The sequence below is a fragment of the Polyodon spathula genome, chromosome 20 (assembly GCF_017654505.1).
Source record: "Polyodon spathula isolate WHYD16114869_AA chromosome 20, ASM1765450v1, whole genome shotgun sequence".
Lineage (NCBI taxonomy): Eukaryota > Metazoa > Chordata > Actinopteri > Acipenseriformes > Polyodontidae > Polyodon > Polyodon spathula.
Window position 1 is genome coordinate 1,775,981 of NC_054553.1, and position 18,731 is coordinate 1,794,711.

At 37.3% G+C, this 18,731-nt stretch overlaps 1 protein-coding gene across 1 annotated transcript; it reads right to left on the reverse strand.

The window, feature by feature from the left end:
* Nucleotides 1–2,234: 2,234 nt before the first annotated feature.
* steep1 (STING1 ER exit protein 1) lies at nucleotides 2,235–18,107 on the reverse strand. The gene is made up of 7 exons (XM_041220923.1): nucleotides 17,920–18,107; nucleotides 13,538–13,655; nucleotides 12,084–12,125; nucleotides 9,765–9,909; nucleotides 7,473–7,562; nucleotides 6,137–6,229; nucleotides 2,235–4,690 (listed from the first exon to the last, which is right to left on the reverse strand). The coding sequence occupies exons 1-7, from the start codon at nucleotides 18,041–18,043 to the stop codon at nucleotides 4,628–4,630; spliced, it is 675 nt and encodes a 224-aa protein (XP_041076857.1). The 5' UTR covers nucleotides 18,044–18,107; the 3' UTR covers nucleotides 2,235–4,627.
* Nucleotides 18,108–18,731: the final 624 nt, after the last annotated feature.

An 18,731-nucleotide genomic window follows, 5' to 3' on the forward strand; every position in this document is an offset into this window, starting at 1 on the left:
ACAAAATCTAATTTAACAGGACAAAAATCTTTGTGTTTTTTGTTGTTGTTGTTCCGAGTGCATTAGATGTTACGCCTCCTCCAGACTATTCTGTGTTTATAATAATGTGTAAAAATGTGCTTTGAATCCAGTTCTGTTTGTGTCCTCTCATCCTGCTGTGTTCAATGTGCTTTGACTCCAGTTCTGTTTGTGTCCTCTCGTCCTGCTGTGTTCAACGTGCTTTTAATCAGGTTCTGTTTGTGTCCTCTCATCCTGCTGTGTTCAATGTGCTTTGACTCCAGTTCTGTTTGTGTCCTCTCGTCCTGCTGTGTTCAATGTGCTTTGACTCCAGTTCTGTTTGTGTCCTCTCATCCTGCTGTGTTCAATGTGCTTTTAATCAGGTTCTGTTTGTGTCCTCTCATCCTGCTGTGTTCAACGTGCTTTTAATCAGGTTCTGTTTGTGTCCTCTCGTCCTGCTGTGTTCAACGTGCTTTTAATCAGGTCAGGTTCTATTTGTGTCCTCTCGTCCTGCTGTGTTCAACGTGCTTTTAATCAGGTTCTGTTTGTGTCCTCTCATCCTGCTGTGTTCAATGTGCTTTTAATCAGGTTCTGTTTGTGTCCTCTCATCCTGCTGTGTTCAATGTGCTTTTAATCAGGTTCTATTTGTGTCCTCTCATCCTGCTGTGTTCAATGTGCTTTTAATCAGGTTCTGTTTGTGTCCTCTCATCCTGCTGTGTTCAACATGCTTTTAATCAGGTTCTGTTTGTGTCCTCTCGTCCTGCTGTGTTCAACGTGCTTTTAATCAGGTTCTGTTTGTGTCCTCTCGTCCTGCTGTGTTCAACGTGCTTTTAATCAGGTTCTATTTGTGTCCTCTCATCCTGCTGTGTTCATCGTGCTTTTAATCAGGTTCTGTTTGTGTCCTCTCGTCCTGCTGTGTTCAACGTGCTTTTAATCAGGTTCTGTTTGTGTCCTCTCGTCCTGCTGTGTTCAACGTGCTTTTAATCAGGTTCTATTTGTGTCCTCTCGTCCTGCTGTGTTCAACGTGCTTTTAATCAGGTTCTATTTGTGTCCTCTCGTCCTGCTGTGTTCAACGTGCTTTTAATCAGGTTCTATTTGTGTCCTCTCGTGCTGTGTTCAATGTGCTTTTAATCTTCTATTTGTGTCCTCTCGTCCTGCTGTGTTCAATGTGCTTTTAATCAGGTTCTATTGGTGTCCTCTCATCCTGCTGTGTTCAATGTGCTTTTAATCAGGTTCTATTGGTGTCCTCTCATCCTGCTGTGTTCAATGTAATGTTCTGACATGAGGTAACTGTAGGCGGTTAAGGATTTGATCAGCGTCAATAAAACCCCCTCTATCCAGACGGAAGAGATTCTTTTCAGCCAAGTTGCCCTTTTCAAATGCAATCATCGACTGCACTGTATTGTGGCCAATGTATTTGTGTTTTTGCGTTTAAAAAAAAAAAAAAAAAAAAATCATTAAAACAGTGTGGTGATATAAAAAGTTGATGCATTTTCACAGGGACACATTTATTGATAGATGGTGTCTTGAAAACCAGCAGGAATGATTTTGTTCTTTTAAAGGATTAGTGTGTCCATCATCATGCTGTACAGGGGGGCATGTCATGCAGATGATGCATGGTGGTGTTGCTGTGAGAATGGTGGGGGCATTGCAAATGGATGCTCAAACACATTGCAGTAATACAGAATTCACATGTTTTACCATCGTATGCCTCAATCCAATAACACCTCCTTCTATCTCAACATGTCAACCCAAGTACTTACAGTATAACATCATGTTTCTATTACAAAACTGATTCATACAAAATAAAATACTTTACCTAGATTTTGCATTAAAACTCAAATATTGGAAAGTGTTTATTAGGTGGGAAAAGTGAAAATAAATCACTCAAAAAATGATTACATGCTTAGAAAAGATGTACAGCAGAAAAAAAAAAAAAAACACTTTTCACTTCAGGCTGTAGCTTTAAAAGCCATATTTATGGGAAAATGAGTTTTCAGTTTTGGAAACCAGTAATATAAGATGTGATATGCTGACAATCATTTTTGAGAATAAAATTGGATCTGTACTCCATTATTTGGTCTACAGCACATCAGAAGCGAACATCTTCAGGATCAATGATCTGGTGAAATGCTAAGCATGGAACACCAGAGAAATTGGTTCCATCCAGCTATACCCCGCCCCCCACAACTCCAAGTTTACCTGTCTTGTGCAAGCAAAACAGAAGACATCAGAAAATAACATTGGCCTTCCAACTAAAACCTAAAGACATGGGGGCAGAAGCATCTTTCTTTTCTTTTTTTCAGCCATCGATGCATGTAAAAGAGAAGGTGGCCTTTTAAAATACAACGCCAGCAAAAAGACTAGACTTCAGCACTGCCTGGATACATTAAGAGATGCATGAACACACTTGTATGACCTGCTAGACAGACAGCAATCCAATTTACCGCTGCAGCATGCCTAAAGAGGAAAGAGTGCAACTCTGCAGACAGGCACTCAAATATCTGTGCTTGATATAATTCCGATTTACATTTAAATTGACAGTATTTTAATTGTATCACGAGCATCTAAAATAAACTTTTATCATGGGCATGAATGGCAAAAATACAATCCATATTTAGAAATGCAGGCTTTGGCAAACAAGCTCTTGTCCAAATGCTCATTACTGAACAAATGCTGTCTAATGTTTGGTAATGTAAGGGAGGTGGAATTGTTATATATGTGCAAGTATTGGATCAAGTATTTAACAGCAGGTAAAATATGAGACAATATCCATATTGATTGCAATCAAGAAACTCCAATTGGAAATGTATTTTAATCCTCATTACTGCAAGTGCACCAAGTTTATGCATTTTTGTGATTTTGCTGGGAGTTGGTGTGTTATCTCTGCTACAGTATATTAGAGGTAGGGCAGCTGCCAAAACAATTTTATACATGTATAAATGGGAGTAACATTCATTTAGCTTTATAAAAAAAGTTACCTTGCCGTCGCTGTGTGATTACTTATTTTAATGCCATACTTTTATAAAATACTACTAATAATACTGAGCATAAGAAAGCTGGTAGGAAGCAGCGTGTATGTTTTGTTTGGTTCATCTGTCTGCTAATACACTAAATTAAATTACTTTTTATTCTACTTTTTCATATCCCACCAATCACCTCAAATAGCAGTACATACCATTGCTTATTTGTAAAATCAAGAAACTGTTTAGTGTTGTTACATAAGGTAAAAATAAAAAGTCATGTTATTGTTCTAATATTAAAGTCTATTGTCTTGTTTAACAGAACAGAAACTATACCCGATTATCCCCAATTTATTATTAATATTTAAGAACTCTAGTTTGTCTTTGCTTATATTCTTGTATAACTCATGTAGCACAGCACAGAATTTCTCCCTGCATATTCCTCGAGGACTTGTGCTAGTTTCGCACAGTAATGTGCTTGGCAAACAAATATAAAAATTAAACAAAGTATGACAATGGCACTAGTGTAACTTGGGGAAGACAAAGGAGAGAGGGAATACAGAGATTTTCTTCAGTAGATGCCTTCTCCATCTTAATGATGCAAAGATATTGGTCCTCAAAACCTCACTGAGGAAGTACTGAGATTCACCCTTTCCTCAACTTCAGCAAAGCAGGATGGCTCAGCATGTGTTAAACACAGTTCAATCTAATAAGACTCTGCAAAGCAAAGAAAGCCTGGGGGAGTATAATGGAAGCAGAGCTCCATGGATAAGGGAGAATATGCACACCTTTAAAAAGGACCAGGAAAGCAATGAAGCATGTTATGCACCATTAAGAACAGAGACAGTGTTACTGGTACTTTTTGAAGTAACACAAGTGTAATGAGTTCCCAAGGAAATATCACTTATCCATTACAATAATACTGTGCATACTGTACATTAGTATATACCATTACAGCGAAAAACAGCACAGCGTTATAACAGAAGGCGGCTTAGGGGGATTTTTGCTATGTTTGTAAACAATCATACTAAAATACAGTTCATGCAAATATTACTCCCAAGATCACATTACACTCAGCCCTGAGAAAACCATTTAGTAACATTTTATTTTGAAAGTATTCTTAAACATTTACAACTTTTACAAAAATTAAATCAGAGACAGATTTAACAAATACAAAACTGTCAAAAAAAAAAGGTATTACTAATAAAAGGTATTACTGATGCAGTTCTTACCACTGGACCCATTCTGTTCGTTCAAACAATCACAGCTACAGCTTGCACTTTGTGACTTTTCCAGTGTTAAACTCTTTAATCTATTTTGACAGGCCTGGACTGTGTTTACAGGAGTAGCATTGCACTTACATATTAATATCATTTCTAATACCAAAGTGTGTCTGTTTATATTCCTGTATTTGCTGTCCAGTACTACAGAACTGTGCCCAGATAGTCCTCTGACATGTGGTAGTTGAGGCTTTAGAGACTACTGAGGAAACTCTTCAACACACTGCAACAATGCAGTACAAACATAACAATAAAAGGTTGTTTTGGTCTGAAGATGAATGAATTTGGAGGAAGTCTAACAGCAGAATGCATTGCTCAGCTGCGTAATGTCAGACAAACACAGCAAGAGAGGAGGTTTAATTTTGCAGTCATCATGAATGCATCGATTTATTTGAACTGATTGTCGATCAATGTGCCCTTCATCTTCGCCTTCTTTGCTTCTAATTCAGCCTGATGGAGGAGGAAATGATAAGACAACATTGTGAAAAAGCCTAATAATTACACATCACCTTGCCCTGTCACAAATAATGGTAAGTTAATAAAACAGCAACTAACCATTACGAAACAAAAAAAAAAACACAAAATAAAAAACAAACAAAAAAAAACCCCACAATGTAACACATTCGTAATGCCTGGCAGCTATAGGAACTTCTTTGTTTTCTTTTCAAAATGTCTGTAAATGATTGCACACAACACTACTGAAGCTTTGTGTTGCTGTTTGAAGAAAGAAGAGTATAATCAAAATTAGAAAGTCATGCAAACTGCTACTGCACTGTCCTCCAATTCAAGGTACTGCCACAAACCTGGCTGGCATATTTAACACTATCTTGGGAACCACATACGCAGGTTTGATACAAATTGAGCATGACCAAATAGTACTGTCCCTGGAAGAAAAACATTAGCTACTTGGAACCAGTTACAGACAAAAAAAAACAAGACAAAACAGGTTTCAGAGACCATTTTAAGACAGGCTCTGCTAGATGACTGCAGTCTCGAGGTGAACGATGGGTTTGCATAAACTATGTGTAGTTTAGATAAAATCAAAGTGTAGATCTGAAAGGCAGAAAAGCTTTCACAAGAATATAAAGTAGCTGTCCTCCTGACAAAAAAACAAAACAACGAATGCTAAATGCAGTAATTTGCAAAGCGTAACTGGAAAGGTGTTTGTAAAAGTGTTACTGAACGGAACGCCAGCGTGTGTTAATGGGATTAAGAAACAAAACCAATATAGGATTATGAGATGAAAGAGAACAAATCTTCCCAAGGCAGATTGCAAGCTTGTTATGGATATCACATGTGTTAACCATCTTCAATAAGGGTATGATGCCGATTATTTTTTTAATAAATAAATGTAGAAATGCTGCGTAGAGATGGGGGTAGATGGCGGGACAATCACATTAAAAAGGAAACTGTCGGATGTTCAAACATAGCCTAGAGGCTTAACACGATATCGACATACAGAGGTTGGGAAATTGGGGTGCCTTTGTAATAAGAATACAATGTGCTGGATATTTGCATATTACCATTACTCAGCACGTCATCTGACACATCTGTGTTAAAATGACTGTAGGGGTTATATGGGGATTCATAATGCTTAAAATACATGAATAAACAACAAGGGTTAAAAGGCGCAGAACTGATTACACTACAGCTTGCATCTAATTTTGAAATCCATCTGGTGAAATGTCTGAATGAATCTCTTGAAATAAGGAAGGCAGTAGTCCCGTTTAAATTGAAAGAAAACTTTCCTTAAATACACAGCACACGTTGTGCAAATAGAATACTTCCTGAATGTGCGGAGAGTGATTGCAGGACTCTGCACATTCAGAGTATCAATCTCGTCATGGTTTGCAGACATGCACACTGAAGGTACAGAAGATGGACATGGGAAGTTACCAGCTCCTGCAGTCTCCTCTTGCTCATGCCCTTCCGTTCCAGCTGCTTCTCAATGACTTTGGCATTCTGTGCATATGAGTCTGCGACCTCCCTCTGTTTGAACAAGAAAACAACGTTTAATCCTGCAAACTTCAGAACTCCTTTAAATTTAACTTTTTACCTTCCGCAGAGCTAATATGGATAGTAACTGCATACGGGTCCCTCTGAATCCGCTTGTTAGGTGTATAATTATATGCAACAGCAAGAATATTCCATTAATTTAAACAATCACTTTGGGTGTGTTTCAACTAATGTGCAACTGCAGTCTTTGCCTTTAAAAAATACAAATGTAAATCTCAAGGACTTTTCTGAATAATGTATGACTATAGATCAATGAATCCGTCAAAGCTCTGTGGAAGAGGTATACCTTTTTATTTTGATTCCGAGCCTTCTCTTTTATATAAAAGAGAAAAGGCTATTTTCTTTGCATCTTAAAGCATTCTGGTTTATTTTATTAAGGGTGCAACAACAACAAAAGCTCAAAGAAGCACAAGTACCACAATATGTAGACTTCCCAACCTCCCCCACTCTCCATCCTTGTAATCTAACAAAGGTTAACACTCAACATATCGTCCAACTGTAGCTCTTAAGATTGCTGATCTAATGCAAGTAATGAATAGCCAAATAAAATAGAAATATTTCCTGAACCAATGTCAGTCCTGTATTTTTTTGAAATCTTGTACTACAGCATGATAAGCTGTATACAATTTTAAATAAATGCAGAAAGAGATGAGCTGATCCCACAAGACAAGGCACTGTTAATAGGAAATTAATAACAGAAATACAAGTACAAATTGTGTATTTTGTTCCCTGTACTGTACTGTTCTGTTTGAAGATGCAAGGACTTGCTTTATATTGTAACAGCGCTGCCTTTTAATATCTTATTTACTCTTTAGTGTTTAGAATACACGTCATTGCACCTGCGGTACTGAATCAGAACCTTAGGGAATTATTCAGCAATCTTAAATATTAAAGAAATAAGGATATTGTTGCACAAGGGAAAAATCCAACCAGATCTGTAGCAAAATAAATTGCAGTGTAGATACAACACTGTTTCTGAGCGGTGTGTGGACTGGAGTTGTGTATTGATTTATTGTTGGAATGCATACTACGAACCCAGAGTAATATGAAAGAATGTAAAATGACAGCACACTTTGTATTGTACAATGTAAAAGATGTGTTGACCATTTTAAATGTACTCTTGTGATGAGTGCACACAACGTTAAACTGTGAAAGCACTGGCTTTCAATAATCTAATGTAGCTGTTGGAATTTAAGCTAATCTGCAGAGAACTCACCGCTTCGATCTCCTCCTCCTCTTCATCAATGGTCGACACAGTGACAGAGCTGAACTTCCCCATATCTTTTGTCCGCTTTGTCATCATTACCTTCAGGAGTGAAAAGAAAAGGTTGTGAGTGATGTAAGATTTCTTTGAAATTATTATTAATATTATTGTGCATCAAGCTAGGCTGCCATTAGTTTGCTTTGGATCTTTGTCCAATCCGTTTGGGATGTCAGGTTTGCAAGACAAGAACAAAAAAAAAAATAGGAAACAGGGTCTACTTGCCCCAGAGGTGTAGGAATAATGCACCAGAGAGCTGAGAATGGAGCATTTTAAAGGTCATGTGTAGCCCAGGCAGCAACAGTGCTAGGATATCTTCCCACTGCTTTGTATAAAATGACAGTATATATAAAAGAAAACAAAAAAAAGAAGACGACTTCCACGATAGTGTCACACAGGACATATTTTCACCTCCTTGCAGTCCTGTAAGCCTATTCTTCCAGGAATCCAAAACCAAAAGAGGTATGCAAGCAACTGCATACTGTATGCGACTAGCTAAACATTCGAGTGGAATACTGTCTGCACAGGGAAACTGCCCCTTAAAAAGGTACAAGGCAAAATCAATTGAAACTGCACCTCACAAATTGACTGAAATTGGCAAGTTTCACTACTTTGGGAAAGCTTAAGAAAAAGCAGACTTAACAAGCTTTTTTTTTCTAGCCCAGAACACAACCAACATCATTGCTTACTAAAGGTAAGGTAGCATGATAATTAAACTGACACCTCTTACAAAGTACAACACTTTATTTCTCAAGTCCACAGGTGCTTCACAGCACGGCTCTGCTCTTTGTTTTTATATCGCTTCTTAATGCTACTTCCCCCAATGCAATACATTTCACATCTTCCGAAGAGAAAGGAGGTATCTGGGATAAAGAAAATGCCCTCAATTTCAGAGCTAGCATTTATCTGTGATCGGCAACAGATTTGTTCTTTTCACTGGTGCGTTTAGTTAACCACCGAAATAATGATGGTATCAACTTTTGCCAATTAAAATCTATCAGTTAACAGACACAAGCGACCAAGGAAATTGAATTGCAGAGAACATCTCTGGGGATAATGTGTGTCCTCGGGCACAAGTGCAATTACAATAGAATAAAAAAAAATGAAATTGATACAACTAAAAAGGTCTCAAAACACATTTACAGGAAATGCTAGTTTGAAAGTCTGTGAGGGAAAAAAGCACACACCCAGTAAATATTGTATGCACCTTTCTAAAAAAAAGGATTTTAAAACTGAAATTTGGTTCATCGCTATTGAATAAAGATATGTGCTAACCCCAGTCCTTTGCAAATATATTATACCCTGCATTTTCACTGAGGCCCTTTGTACATGCATTGAAAGATTAAAAACCACCAAAGGCATTTTGTAACATGCATTCAAAACAGTAAATACAAAAAATAAGCAAACCTAAAAGCAGGGTTAAGTTCTCCTCTAAACCCTCTACAATTCCCATTAATGGGAGCAGGGTTAGAAGTGAGCTGCTGACCGTTACAGAATCTATTCAAATAGATACAGTATGACAGATTCAAAATGTGCCAAGAATTACAGCTGGTGACCACCTACTCATTCCAGGTCTAGTGGTGTTACTGATCCATCAGATACAATCTTACATTTACAGAACATTACACTATGCTGCTTCAATTACCCAACGACAGCCCACGGCAAAACACTAAGTAAATAACACCTGGTGAGACTGTGCCTCTGAAAATGACAGTTTAATGGACCTACTTTTGATTTTAAAAAAATAAATTAATTAATAATAAATACACTACCGAAATGTAACTGCTTTTCTGTGTACAACTACTGACACTGGATATTTTGCTCACTTGGTTTTTAACAGCTAATAACAGGTTTCTTATTTATTGTGATGGATGCTTTTCAATGGATGGTGTTCGGCTGCCAGGGGACCACAACAGTGTACTGCCATACTATTTATAAAAAATAAATTAACAAAAAAGTACTCCCTCTCCAATCCAGGAAGCCATCCAGGCGCTTTATTCGAAAGCCCAAATATAGATTATTAGCAGGTTACTATTTATAAGTGGAAGAACATGCCCTGCAAAGCACTGCTGGGCAGACAGTAAAGCACTTCCAACAAAGGCAATACTGAATAAAACACATCACACTTTTCATACTGGAAGTTGGAATTTTCAAGCATGCAAAACCAACACCGGGCAATACTGCCATGGTCTGGGTTTCAATGGCTACTGCCTGAAACACTCAAGTGAAAAGACCTGGTTTACATACTCTGACTTTCTTGGGAGCCTCCTGTTTCTGACTGTATACACTTGTAGTCCCAACTCCTTGGCCAAATTTAACTAGTGCTCCGTCCACAATGAATGTTACTGGTGTGTTTTTCATTTGATGTTGGTAAAACAGCAACAGTCCACATCTGCAAAACAAAATAAAAAAAATAAATCATACATACATTGTGTCTGAAGAGATGTTTTTCAAACTGATAATGGAAAAAAACAATTAAACTAAAGCATGCTTAAGGTCAGTAATGATTTGCCCTTTGTGCCACCTCACAGCTATTTCTTATACTCACAAAGCACTAGGTGGGTGGGTTACAACTGAATTTTGCTGAGAACCTCAGGGCAGCACATTTTATTTCCCTTTGTTGTAATCTTGCAAATCAATTTAAAAAGATAACTTGTAATGCTTGAATAATACAAGTTGTAAGAAATTAGTCATCACAAGAGAGTGGAAAAGGGGAAATACAAAAGCTCTACCAGGCTGAACATATTTATTATCCAAGTATGCAATCAAAGACCTCAAGGTTGTCTTTATGTATTGTTTTGGCTCTACAGTATGCATACAACTTTGACATGAACAGTACCAGTACGTTAACATCAAAACCATGCTTAACCTCCCATCGATAGAGGGTTTTCACAAAGACATAATTGATACATTTGGTAAAGGGCAATCTATCACTGACTACAGGGCTATAAATCTGCTATATTTACAGAGCAGCCAAAGTGAAATTCAGTCAAGGTCTCTGTCAAAAGCATAGAGCGTACTTGATGAATAGTAATTTAGAAGAATATAATTGAACAGCAGCTTTTTACAAAAGACAAAAAGAAGAGTAGCATTTTGTTCCAAAAAGTCTACTGTACATTGTCCAGCTTTAAATGCCATATAGACCACATTGTACAGATGCATATTTTAAAATTCATAAAGGGGAAAGAGAGAAAGAGACAGAGAATAGAGTTAGACAACCATGACATTCTGTTAAATGCATAACGACATCAAAAATGTTGTTTTAATAAAACAATTTTAAAAAGCTCAGGATTGTTCCTATTTTTCACAAAATGAATAGCTGTGGTTATGCTTTCAACAGAATACTAACAGGCAGCCCCTTTTTCATGAACACTCTCCCAGGATACCAAGACTTAACTTGTGGCAGACAATAGAACAGATATTTATTAGTTTAGTCAATAGTGCCACTATTCAATTCTGCAAGGAAATTAGAGTAAACATTCCCTGGTATAATCTAACTTGGAAGTGTAATAAAAATAAGAGACTGACAGTTTTTGGCAAACTCTTTCCTTTATTGCATTAATTAAAAACTAAAATTGGAAACACATTCAAGAGTCTCACACTGCAGTATGTGATCTGTCATTTCATTATTACTGGGCTTAAGCTGCCTTTGTGGCTTTACCTCCCAGGTGCAAAGAAACACAGCTGTCAGTTATTCAGAATGACAGTTCTCAAATATTACCAATGGCACAAAAATAAAAAAGGTCTTATCAGTTGATTGACAGGCCTGTCTTATCTGAAACACATGGAAGATTTCCCATTACTAACAAAGAGCTAGCATCACCAGAAACAGCCTCAGCCATTTGCACAGGGCGAGAACCGGCGTGAGAGTGAAAGGTCGTTAATTGGAGAGGTAGTTTGAGGAGTGGCCTCAGGACAGGATAGGAAAAGAAAGAAAAAAAGAAAGTGTTTCCCGACTGGCAGCAGCGTTCTTGGCCAGGGAGAGAGAGAGGCCTCGAAGGCAGGCTATTCTGCAGAACCTGGAAAAGGAATGATAGAATAGGGAACTGGAAATAGAGCCCAGTTTCAGTTCTGAGGAAGATAAAGAGGAGGAGCTGCTAAAGAATAGAGTGTGTGGCCGGGGGTTCCCCGACTCACGTGGGGAGAACCCCCCTAGGCGGGGGCATAGATGGCAGCATCCATAGAGGTCGGGGAAGCGAGCCTCACTTAACCCTCAGAGGTTACCTTGATGCAATGGCAACATGGGAATGAGGAGGGGATGAGGGGGAGAAAAACTGAAAATGCTAGACAGAGAGCTGTGCCAGATTCAGACTTAAATAGGAGAAGATTGACAAGGAAAGCAGGGTGGAGCCAAAACACGTGGCACAGCATTATACATACTGTCAAAGTTGTTTTCAACTTTTATCAGATACAAGTAAACACAAAACTGTTACGAAATAAATCCTTTACATTTGCTTTTTTAGATTAGACTTATCAGTAGAAAAAAAACCCACATTGGAATGGTTTGTATTTTGTAATAACATACTGTATCTAGAAATCTTTCAGGATTTAAACTGCAATACTTACTTCCCACACTTCTTTCGAAACTGTCTTTCTATACCTTCAGGCCTGAAAAAGAGATATTTAAAAATGAAAAAACACACTATTTATAAAATTATTAATCACCATGATTACCATCCTTGAGAATATTATGAAAGAGTACACACCACCTTGGTATTTCAAACAAGAATATTGAAATGAGTGAGCACATATCGCTACCCAAATCAGAACATCAATATCAATCTATATACATTAGTGTACAAATGTATCTTAACACCCCACTGCTTCTGTTTTGATTTGGTGGGCATATGAAATCAAGCCACTGTAACTGAATCTTGGAAAATTGTCAAAACAGGCAAATTAATGATTGTCTAATGTAATCGATTACTACAATAGGCCACACATGCAATCCATTTAAATAGTAAATGAAAAGGAACACAGCCACAAATGGTAAAATGCATGAGACTTTTTAGAGGTTGTTTAAGGCTGCATTCACACTGGGTCAGTTTCAAACGGACGCAGTCTGGTTTGTTTAGTTTGAAACAATGTATCAATGTGCTTGCTGTTCACAGTTACCTGCGAGCAAAGGGACTCAGTTCGTTTGGATGCAAGCCAAAGGGATTTTTTTTTTTTTATCGTTCTCTTACTGTCGGCATTAAACAAAGCCATTTAAGAAAACACCGAATATATTTTACTATTGTGAGTTTCGTCCAGTTCAGCTTGGATTTGACCATATTTTCATATATCAGTTTCTCACACTGTCCATGTAGTTTAGGATTACCCGAGTTAAAAACTGGGGCGTTTATTTTTTTTCTTATATTCACTGATGCCGTAGCAACTCTGAAACCGTTAAAATAACCGCATATAAAATAACACAATAATAAGTTTAAAAAATAAATATCGGGTGTATTTATTGCAGTTCATACAACTGAACATCAAACCAATCGTACCAAACCGCAAACATTTTCACACGCGTGCCTATTGCTTGGTTATAAATTAAATCTTGGCATACAAATTACACACACATCCATCCATCCATCCATCTATAGACACACACACACAATGCAACTGTAAATAAAACACTGGACATTTTGAATTAGTAATACTGGGGTAGTCTTTTTTGTGAAGTTACTGTCTGATGAATGTAAATGTAACATTAACTGTGCAGATGTCAACGGTACTACTCAACTGTAAATCATCTCTACAGCTCCATGTTATGGTCCCTTATAAAGATCAGGTAGTAATGTAAGGCTTGGCTAGCAGTATGCAGAATTCAACTATTTTTGTTAGCTCCTCTATTTTGATACAATTTTGGATTCACAATTGTGTTTTATTTATTGCTTTTCTTTTTTCAGAAAATGATATTCCCTGATTTTCCCCGAGAAGCAACCTTTTTGATTGCTCCCCCCGCCCCCCCCCCCCCCCCCCCCCCAGCTATGAACCGATTGCAGAGGAAACCCATTTCAAGATGTGAGCCGTACCTTCGAAGGTAAACGCTCTCGTCTTCTTCAATGTTACAGAATTTATGAGCATGTTTGGCTGCATCTATCACCCTCGCTCGGTCCCGTGGCCTCATGGGCAGCTTCTCCACCAGACAGTCTGTAGAATCAAGGAGATCAGGATTACTGTTCAGTAATGAAACACTAACCTGAGATTAAAGAAAGCCAAGCTTGTTGATGTAAACTTGTATCAACACATCTGGTATTATATGGCCTGAAGGCAGAAAAGTAAGTCTGATGTTAGTGTCTGAATCTTTTAAAATAACTTTTAAAAAAAGACAGTAGTTATAGATACGAGGCACTGGCAATTTATATTATATATCAGCCGCTTCTCTTACTTTGAGCTTTTGATGTCGTCGTGTATGAGTGTTGTTAAAAAAAAGAAGAAAACACTGTATAAAATATAATAGTCTTATAAGACTTCTTAATGGTACATAAAACAATCTGCAAGGTACATCGTTTAAGGAGATGCAGAGCACAATCACTGTGTATTCAGGGCAGAATCGCCAGGTGGCAAGCTATAAGCCATAACCGATGAGGTCATTCTAAATGCAGGGAACTTGATGAGAAAATTATGGTCCTTTTAGGTCCTGGGTTAATGGGGATTTCTGTCATCCTCCAAGCCAGATACTGATTGATAGAACATATATAGTAGCACATGTCTTTCTCTGCAGGTCTCTCCTGATGGATTCACTACAGTTTGAAGTAAGAAAAAGACTATTCCAACCACAGAAGTTCCTAAAATAATGGGCACTCTTGGTAACCCAGGGCTGCAGTTTATTTATTAGAACATGTGTAAAGACACTTATACCAATTGAGATTTTGAAGGTATATCTCAATAGTCAGTAAATAGATTAATTATTGTATCTTTTAGGGGTATAATGTTGTATAATCAGGGTTTGCCAAAAATGGAGGAAAACCTGCTTTCTGGTTTTACTGAAATAAAACATGTGGATATGTTGATAATAAGAAACACCTTTAAAAAAATGCATTACATCAGCAAAAGAAGGTTCCTCAGTTATTAATGGAGACCAGCCACATGAAAGTATTGTGCAAAACTGTGCCACCAAGCACAGGAAAATAAGCAATTACTATATACATGAAGGGTCAGAATAGAACACTATATTGGGAAAACAACCTTTAGGGCATTATCAAATTTCCTGTGGAAGATTGGGAAATAATTCACAATTCAGTGCTGTGCTGGTTTAAATGCAGATATTCCTGCTTTCCTGAGCAGCCATTGCAGCTGTTGCTGAAATCAATTATTTATTTATCACGTCACCAGCAGACTGATAACTGAAGCCACAGACAAATCTAAAGTAAAGACCACTTTGATTTTAATTGTAAAAGAAGAGAAAAATAAACAACTTTTTTTTCTGATTCCTTAGTTCAACAGAACCCCAAAATATTTGAAGCTTGCAGAATCTCAGAAAACAGATTAGATTTTTCACCATTAACACCAAAATGATTTCTTTCGGTCCGATGATCAAATAACCATGAAATCAAAACTGGCGTTCTCTTTTCTTTAACATGTGTGCCTGCTAGAATATTCTTTGAACTGATCTAATCTACAAACTAGGGGTGGCTTTATCTTTCATTTTTTAATTGCCAAGTAACCTATAAAAGAAAATAAAATGTGCAAAACAAGAACAACCTTAATCTGTCACCCATCTCCAATGATATCAGACGACTGAGAACAAAGAGCTATTCTCTTAACAACCAGCCACACAGAAGATTCTTATTTGAGAAGAACCACGTCACACTAAACTGCAACACTACTGGCTCATTCAAAAAAAAAAAACATCCACTGTTGTTTAAAGGTACAATTCATATAATAAAATGTATGAAAGGGTCAGGATAATAAGTGTTCATTCTAAATAACACCAAATTGCGAGATGTAAAAGGAAATGTGCTCTTTCAAAGCACATAATCCAATTAAATATGAATCTGCTTTTTCTTTTACTTACAATAAATGCATTTATTTTTCAACAAACTTCACCACTTTCAAGCATCCTTCAACACAATTACCGGCTCACTGAGACGTCCACAGAACGAAATCTAATTAGACCTTCATAATGCTTTGGAGTGGGGAAAAAAAGTAGCAGTTTCAATACCAATTTGCATTTCAAAAGAATGATTGTATGAGTAATTCATAGCAAACTGAAGAAACACATATTCCATTTTCTTAAACAGGCTCTATGAAAACATGACAGCTTTAATATTAACTGGGTACCTTGTTAGTGTAAAACATGTCTTTATATCCAAGAAACATTTACATAGGAAGAATAAGTCATGAATATGCAGGCAAAGTTAAGGACTTACTTCACCTGCGGGTCGACACTGCAAGGAGTGCGCCACAAATAAATCAACTTGATTCAAGTGAGACACCTAACACAAACATGAATACATTTCAAGCATTGCTTGTTCAAATATTTAAATTTGTCACAGCACTATTTCTTGGTACAACTTTAAATACTACTGTACACCTACTCATGACAGTGGTTTAAAGTTATTTATGAACATTTAGATGAACAGTAAACACCTCAACTCGCCATTGACTGACTTTTGGATAGAAAATCTGCAATTAGGTTGAATTGGCTATTGTCTGATGCTTGTGTTTTGTTTTTTTGACAAATCCAGTTAACAGGAAGATCACAGAACTGTCCAGACACTGTACTGGTTAAAGCTGCAGTGCCCAACACCATGACCAGTTTAATACATTCTGTCTACTCTAGTCACCCTTCACCCACATTAGAGCCAAACAAAATAATCATGCTTGAGCGTCTCCATTCAGCAGACAGACGTTTAATGAACTTAAAATCAGGGAATGAAAATGTAAAACAAAAAAACAAAAAACAAAAAAAATGTAAAACAAAAAAACACATTATAGATCTTTTTAAATAGATTTGTTTTGCCAGGGATTAAACAGAAAGGCATTATATTTTCAAGAAATAAGTTTTCAAAATTATTTTTAAACCTAATGCTGTAATGGTGTCTAACTACATATGTTTTGTCTTGGATATAAAGCCAAAGATGCTGTTTGCAACATTAAAATTAGTAACATGTAATTAGTTATCCTGGCCAAGAGCAACTCGGAATGACATCTTTATTTTAAGAAACAGACAGCCAAGCTGCATCCTTGGCAGATTTAAAAAGTAAAGACTGGGGGGGTAGTCTTGCCCTTGGAGAGTTCTTCATTTTCCTTAGGCCCAGTTTCCCTATCATCTCCCATATATAAAGGGCTAAACAAACATACTGCACAGGACATTTTCCACTGAAAACCAATTAAAAACATTAGTTGGGGAAGCTGTTGGTGAAATCAGCACAAATGTCAATGCCTACTTGTTGTGAGATATGACATCACAAGCGATCTGAATCAAGTCTGCATGTATATGCAACAGCAGCACAGGCAGTATAAGAATAGTGCTAATCAGGGTCTGTGAAACCACCATTAAGCACCTTTACCTGCTCAAGCAGATAAAACGAATCTTGCAGGACTGAACTTCAGGAGATTTTAATCCAGTGCTGGCAGACACAGTAGCAGAAGATATACTAGCAGACTGCATTGTATTTTATAACCCTCTACAACAAGCAGGCATTAAAGTTCTGCTGATTGTGGAAAATGTATCGGCTAAATTATATTCCTGTGCCTTTAATCTAGTGGAAGAGGATAGGGCACCAAGGTGTACACTTGCTTCGTTAGAAACATCAGTTACATGAAAACTAAAACTACACCATGTGACTAGTACCAGTAGTTTTCCCAACTAAGTAAATAACTAACGTGGCAGTGCTCTGTTTGTTAACCCACCGTACACTGGGAGGGTATACAATAGTAACTGAGCCAAGAATCTATTACTGGAACCCAGACCCCTTAAATCCCTTTTCCATACTGAAGTACCGGTCCACAGCCCCCTGTCCCTCCTCCTCTTTTCTGTTCTATAAATACTAATGATATATGGTTTCTCTTTCTTCAGCCCCGATGCCTTATTCCTAACCATAATAATCAGAATTTAACCAATGATGAGAAGGGACAAACAAAATAAAAAAGTACAAACATGCGTACATTTTAACGTAAAAATGCCGGCTCTATATTTGACTTTCACCTTCCTACGTTGTGTAATTTATCAAGAACTCTGAAATTATACTGTTAAAGGTAACTGACATAATTCTACAAGCCATCATATGAGGCTTTCCTAGTACGGGTAGTGCATTCTGACACAAGTGGAATCTACATCTGTGTGCAAATAACCATCCCTTGCAAAGCAAGTTACCGCTGTTATATAAAGGTGGCATACACCTAGCATTCAGGGAAGCGATCTAACCGAGGCACAGGCTGTGTAGGCCTTCCATTGTAATAAACTTACCGAGCACCAGAACCATTTGCCCGCAGAGGCAGTAATACACCTGTAGCGGCTTCTCTCCGTCATCGTACTCCTCCCGATCTCGAGTATCAGAACATACTACACTGCGAGACACAACTTTCGGCATGCTGAAGACACAAACATACAACCAGCACAAGACTACAACATACACACACACGGGCCGTCGCGCATTGATGACGTCGAGAGACGGACCTATCACATGACAGCACAGTTGGAACACGTGTTAAACGTCTTCACAATCCCTTCCCCTCGTCCAGTAAACTAATAATTCGGATCAAGTCTTTTGGGGTTCAGTGTGATCACTATGTAACACAATTTTTGTTCCTGGGTAGTAAGTGTTATTTCCTAATTGCTTATGCCTCAAAAGTATAGAACATGGCTATTATTCCCCACAAACTTTGCTTTTGTGACCAGGACAGTGATATTTCAAAATATCACTATTTCCAATGGGAAAATGGGCAAATGTGTGTCTTTTCGTTCACATAAAGTCAGAAAAAAAACAACATATGAATCCAAATTAACATGTATTTATACTAAAGTAATACAAAGATGACTACAAAAGATTTAGAAGTGAGTAGTTTTTCGAGATTTATAATTATAGTGTATTTACTGTCCTGGTCACAAAAGCAAAGCTTGTGGGGAATAATAGCCATGTTCTATACTTTTGAGGCATAAGCAATTAGGAAATAACACTTACTACCCAGGAACAAAAAAAAAAAAAAAAAAATTGTTACACAGTGTTATCTAAATCAGACAGCTTTTTTTTTTTTTTTTTTGTATTTGTATTGTATTGA

What these genes read in the sequence shown, in the direction of transcription:
- steep1 (XM_041220923.1), bottom strand. Translation starts at nt 18,043, where the DNA reads ATGCCGAAAGTTGTGTCTCGCAGTGTAGTATGTTCTGATACTCGAGAT. An exon ending in GCAAATGGTTCTGGTGCTCG is followed by an intron (nt 13,656 to 17,919) that starts GTAAGTTTATTA and finishes TTGATTCTACAG; the next exon opens with ACTGTCTGGTGGAGAAGCTG. An exon ending in AGGAGGAGGAGATCGAAGCG is followed by an intron (nt 6,230 to 7,472) that starts GTGAGTTCTCTG and finishes TTGTTCAAACAG; the next exon opens with AGGGAGGTCGCAGACTCATA.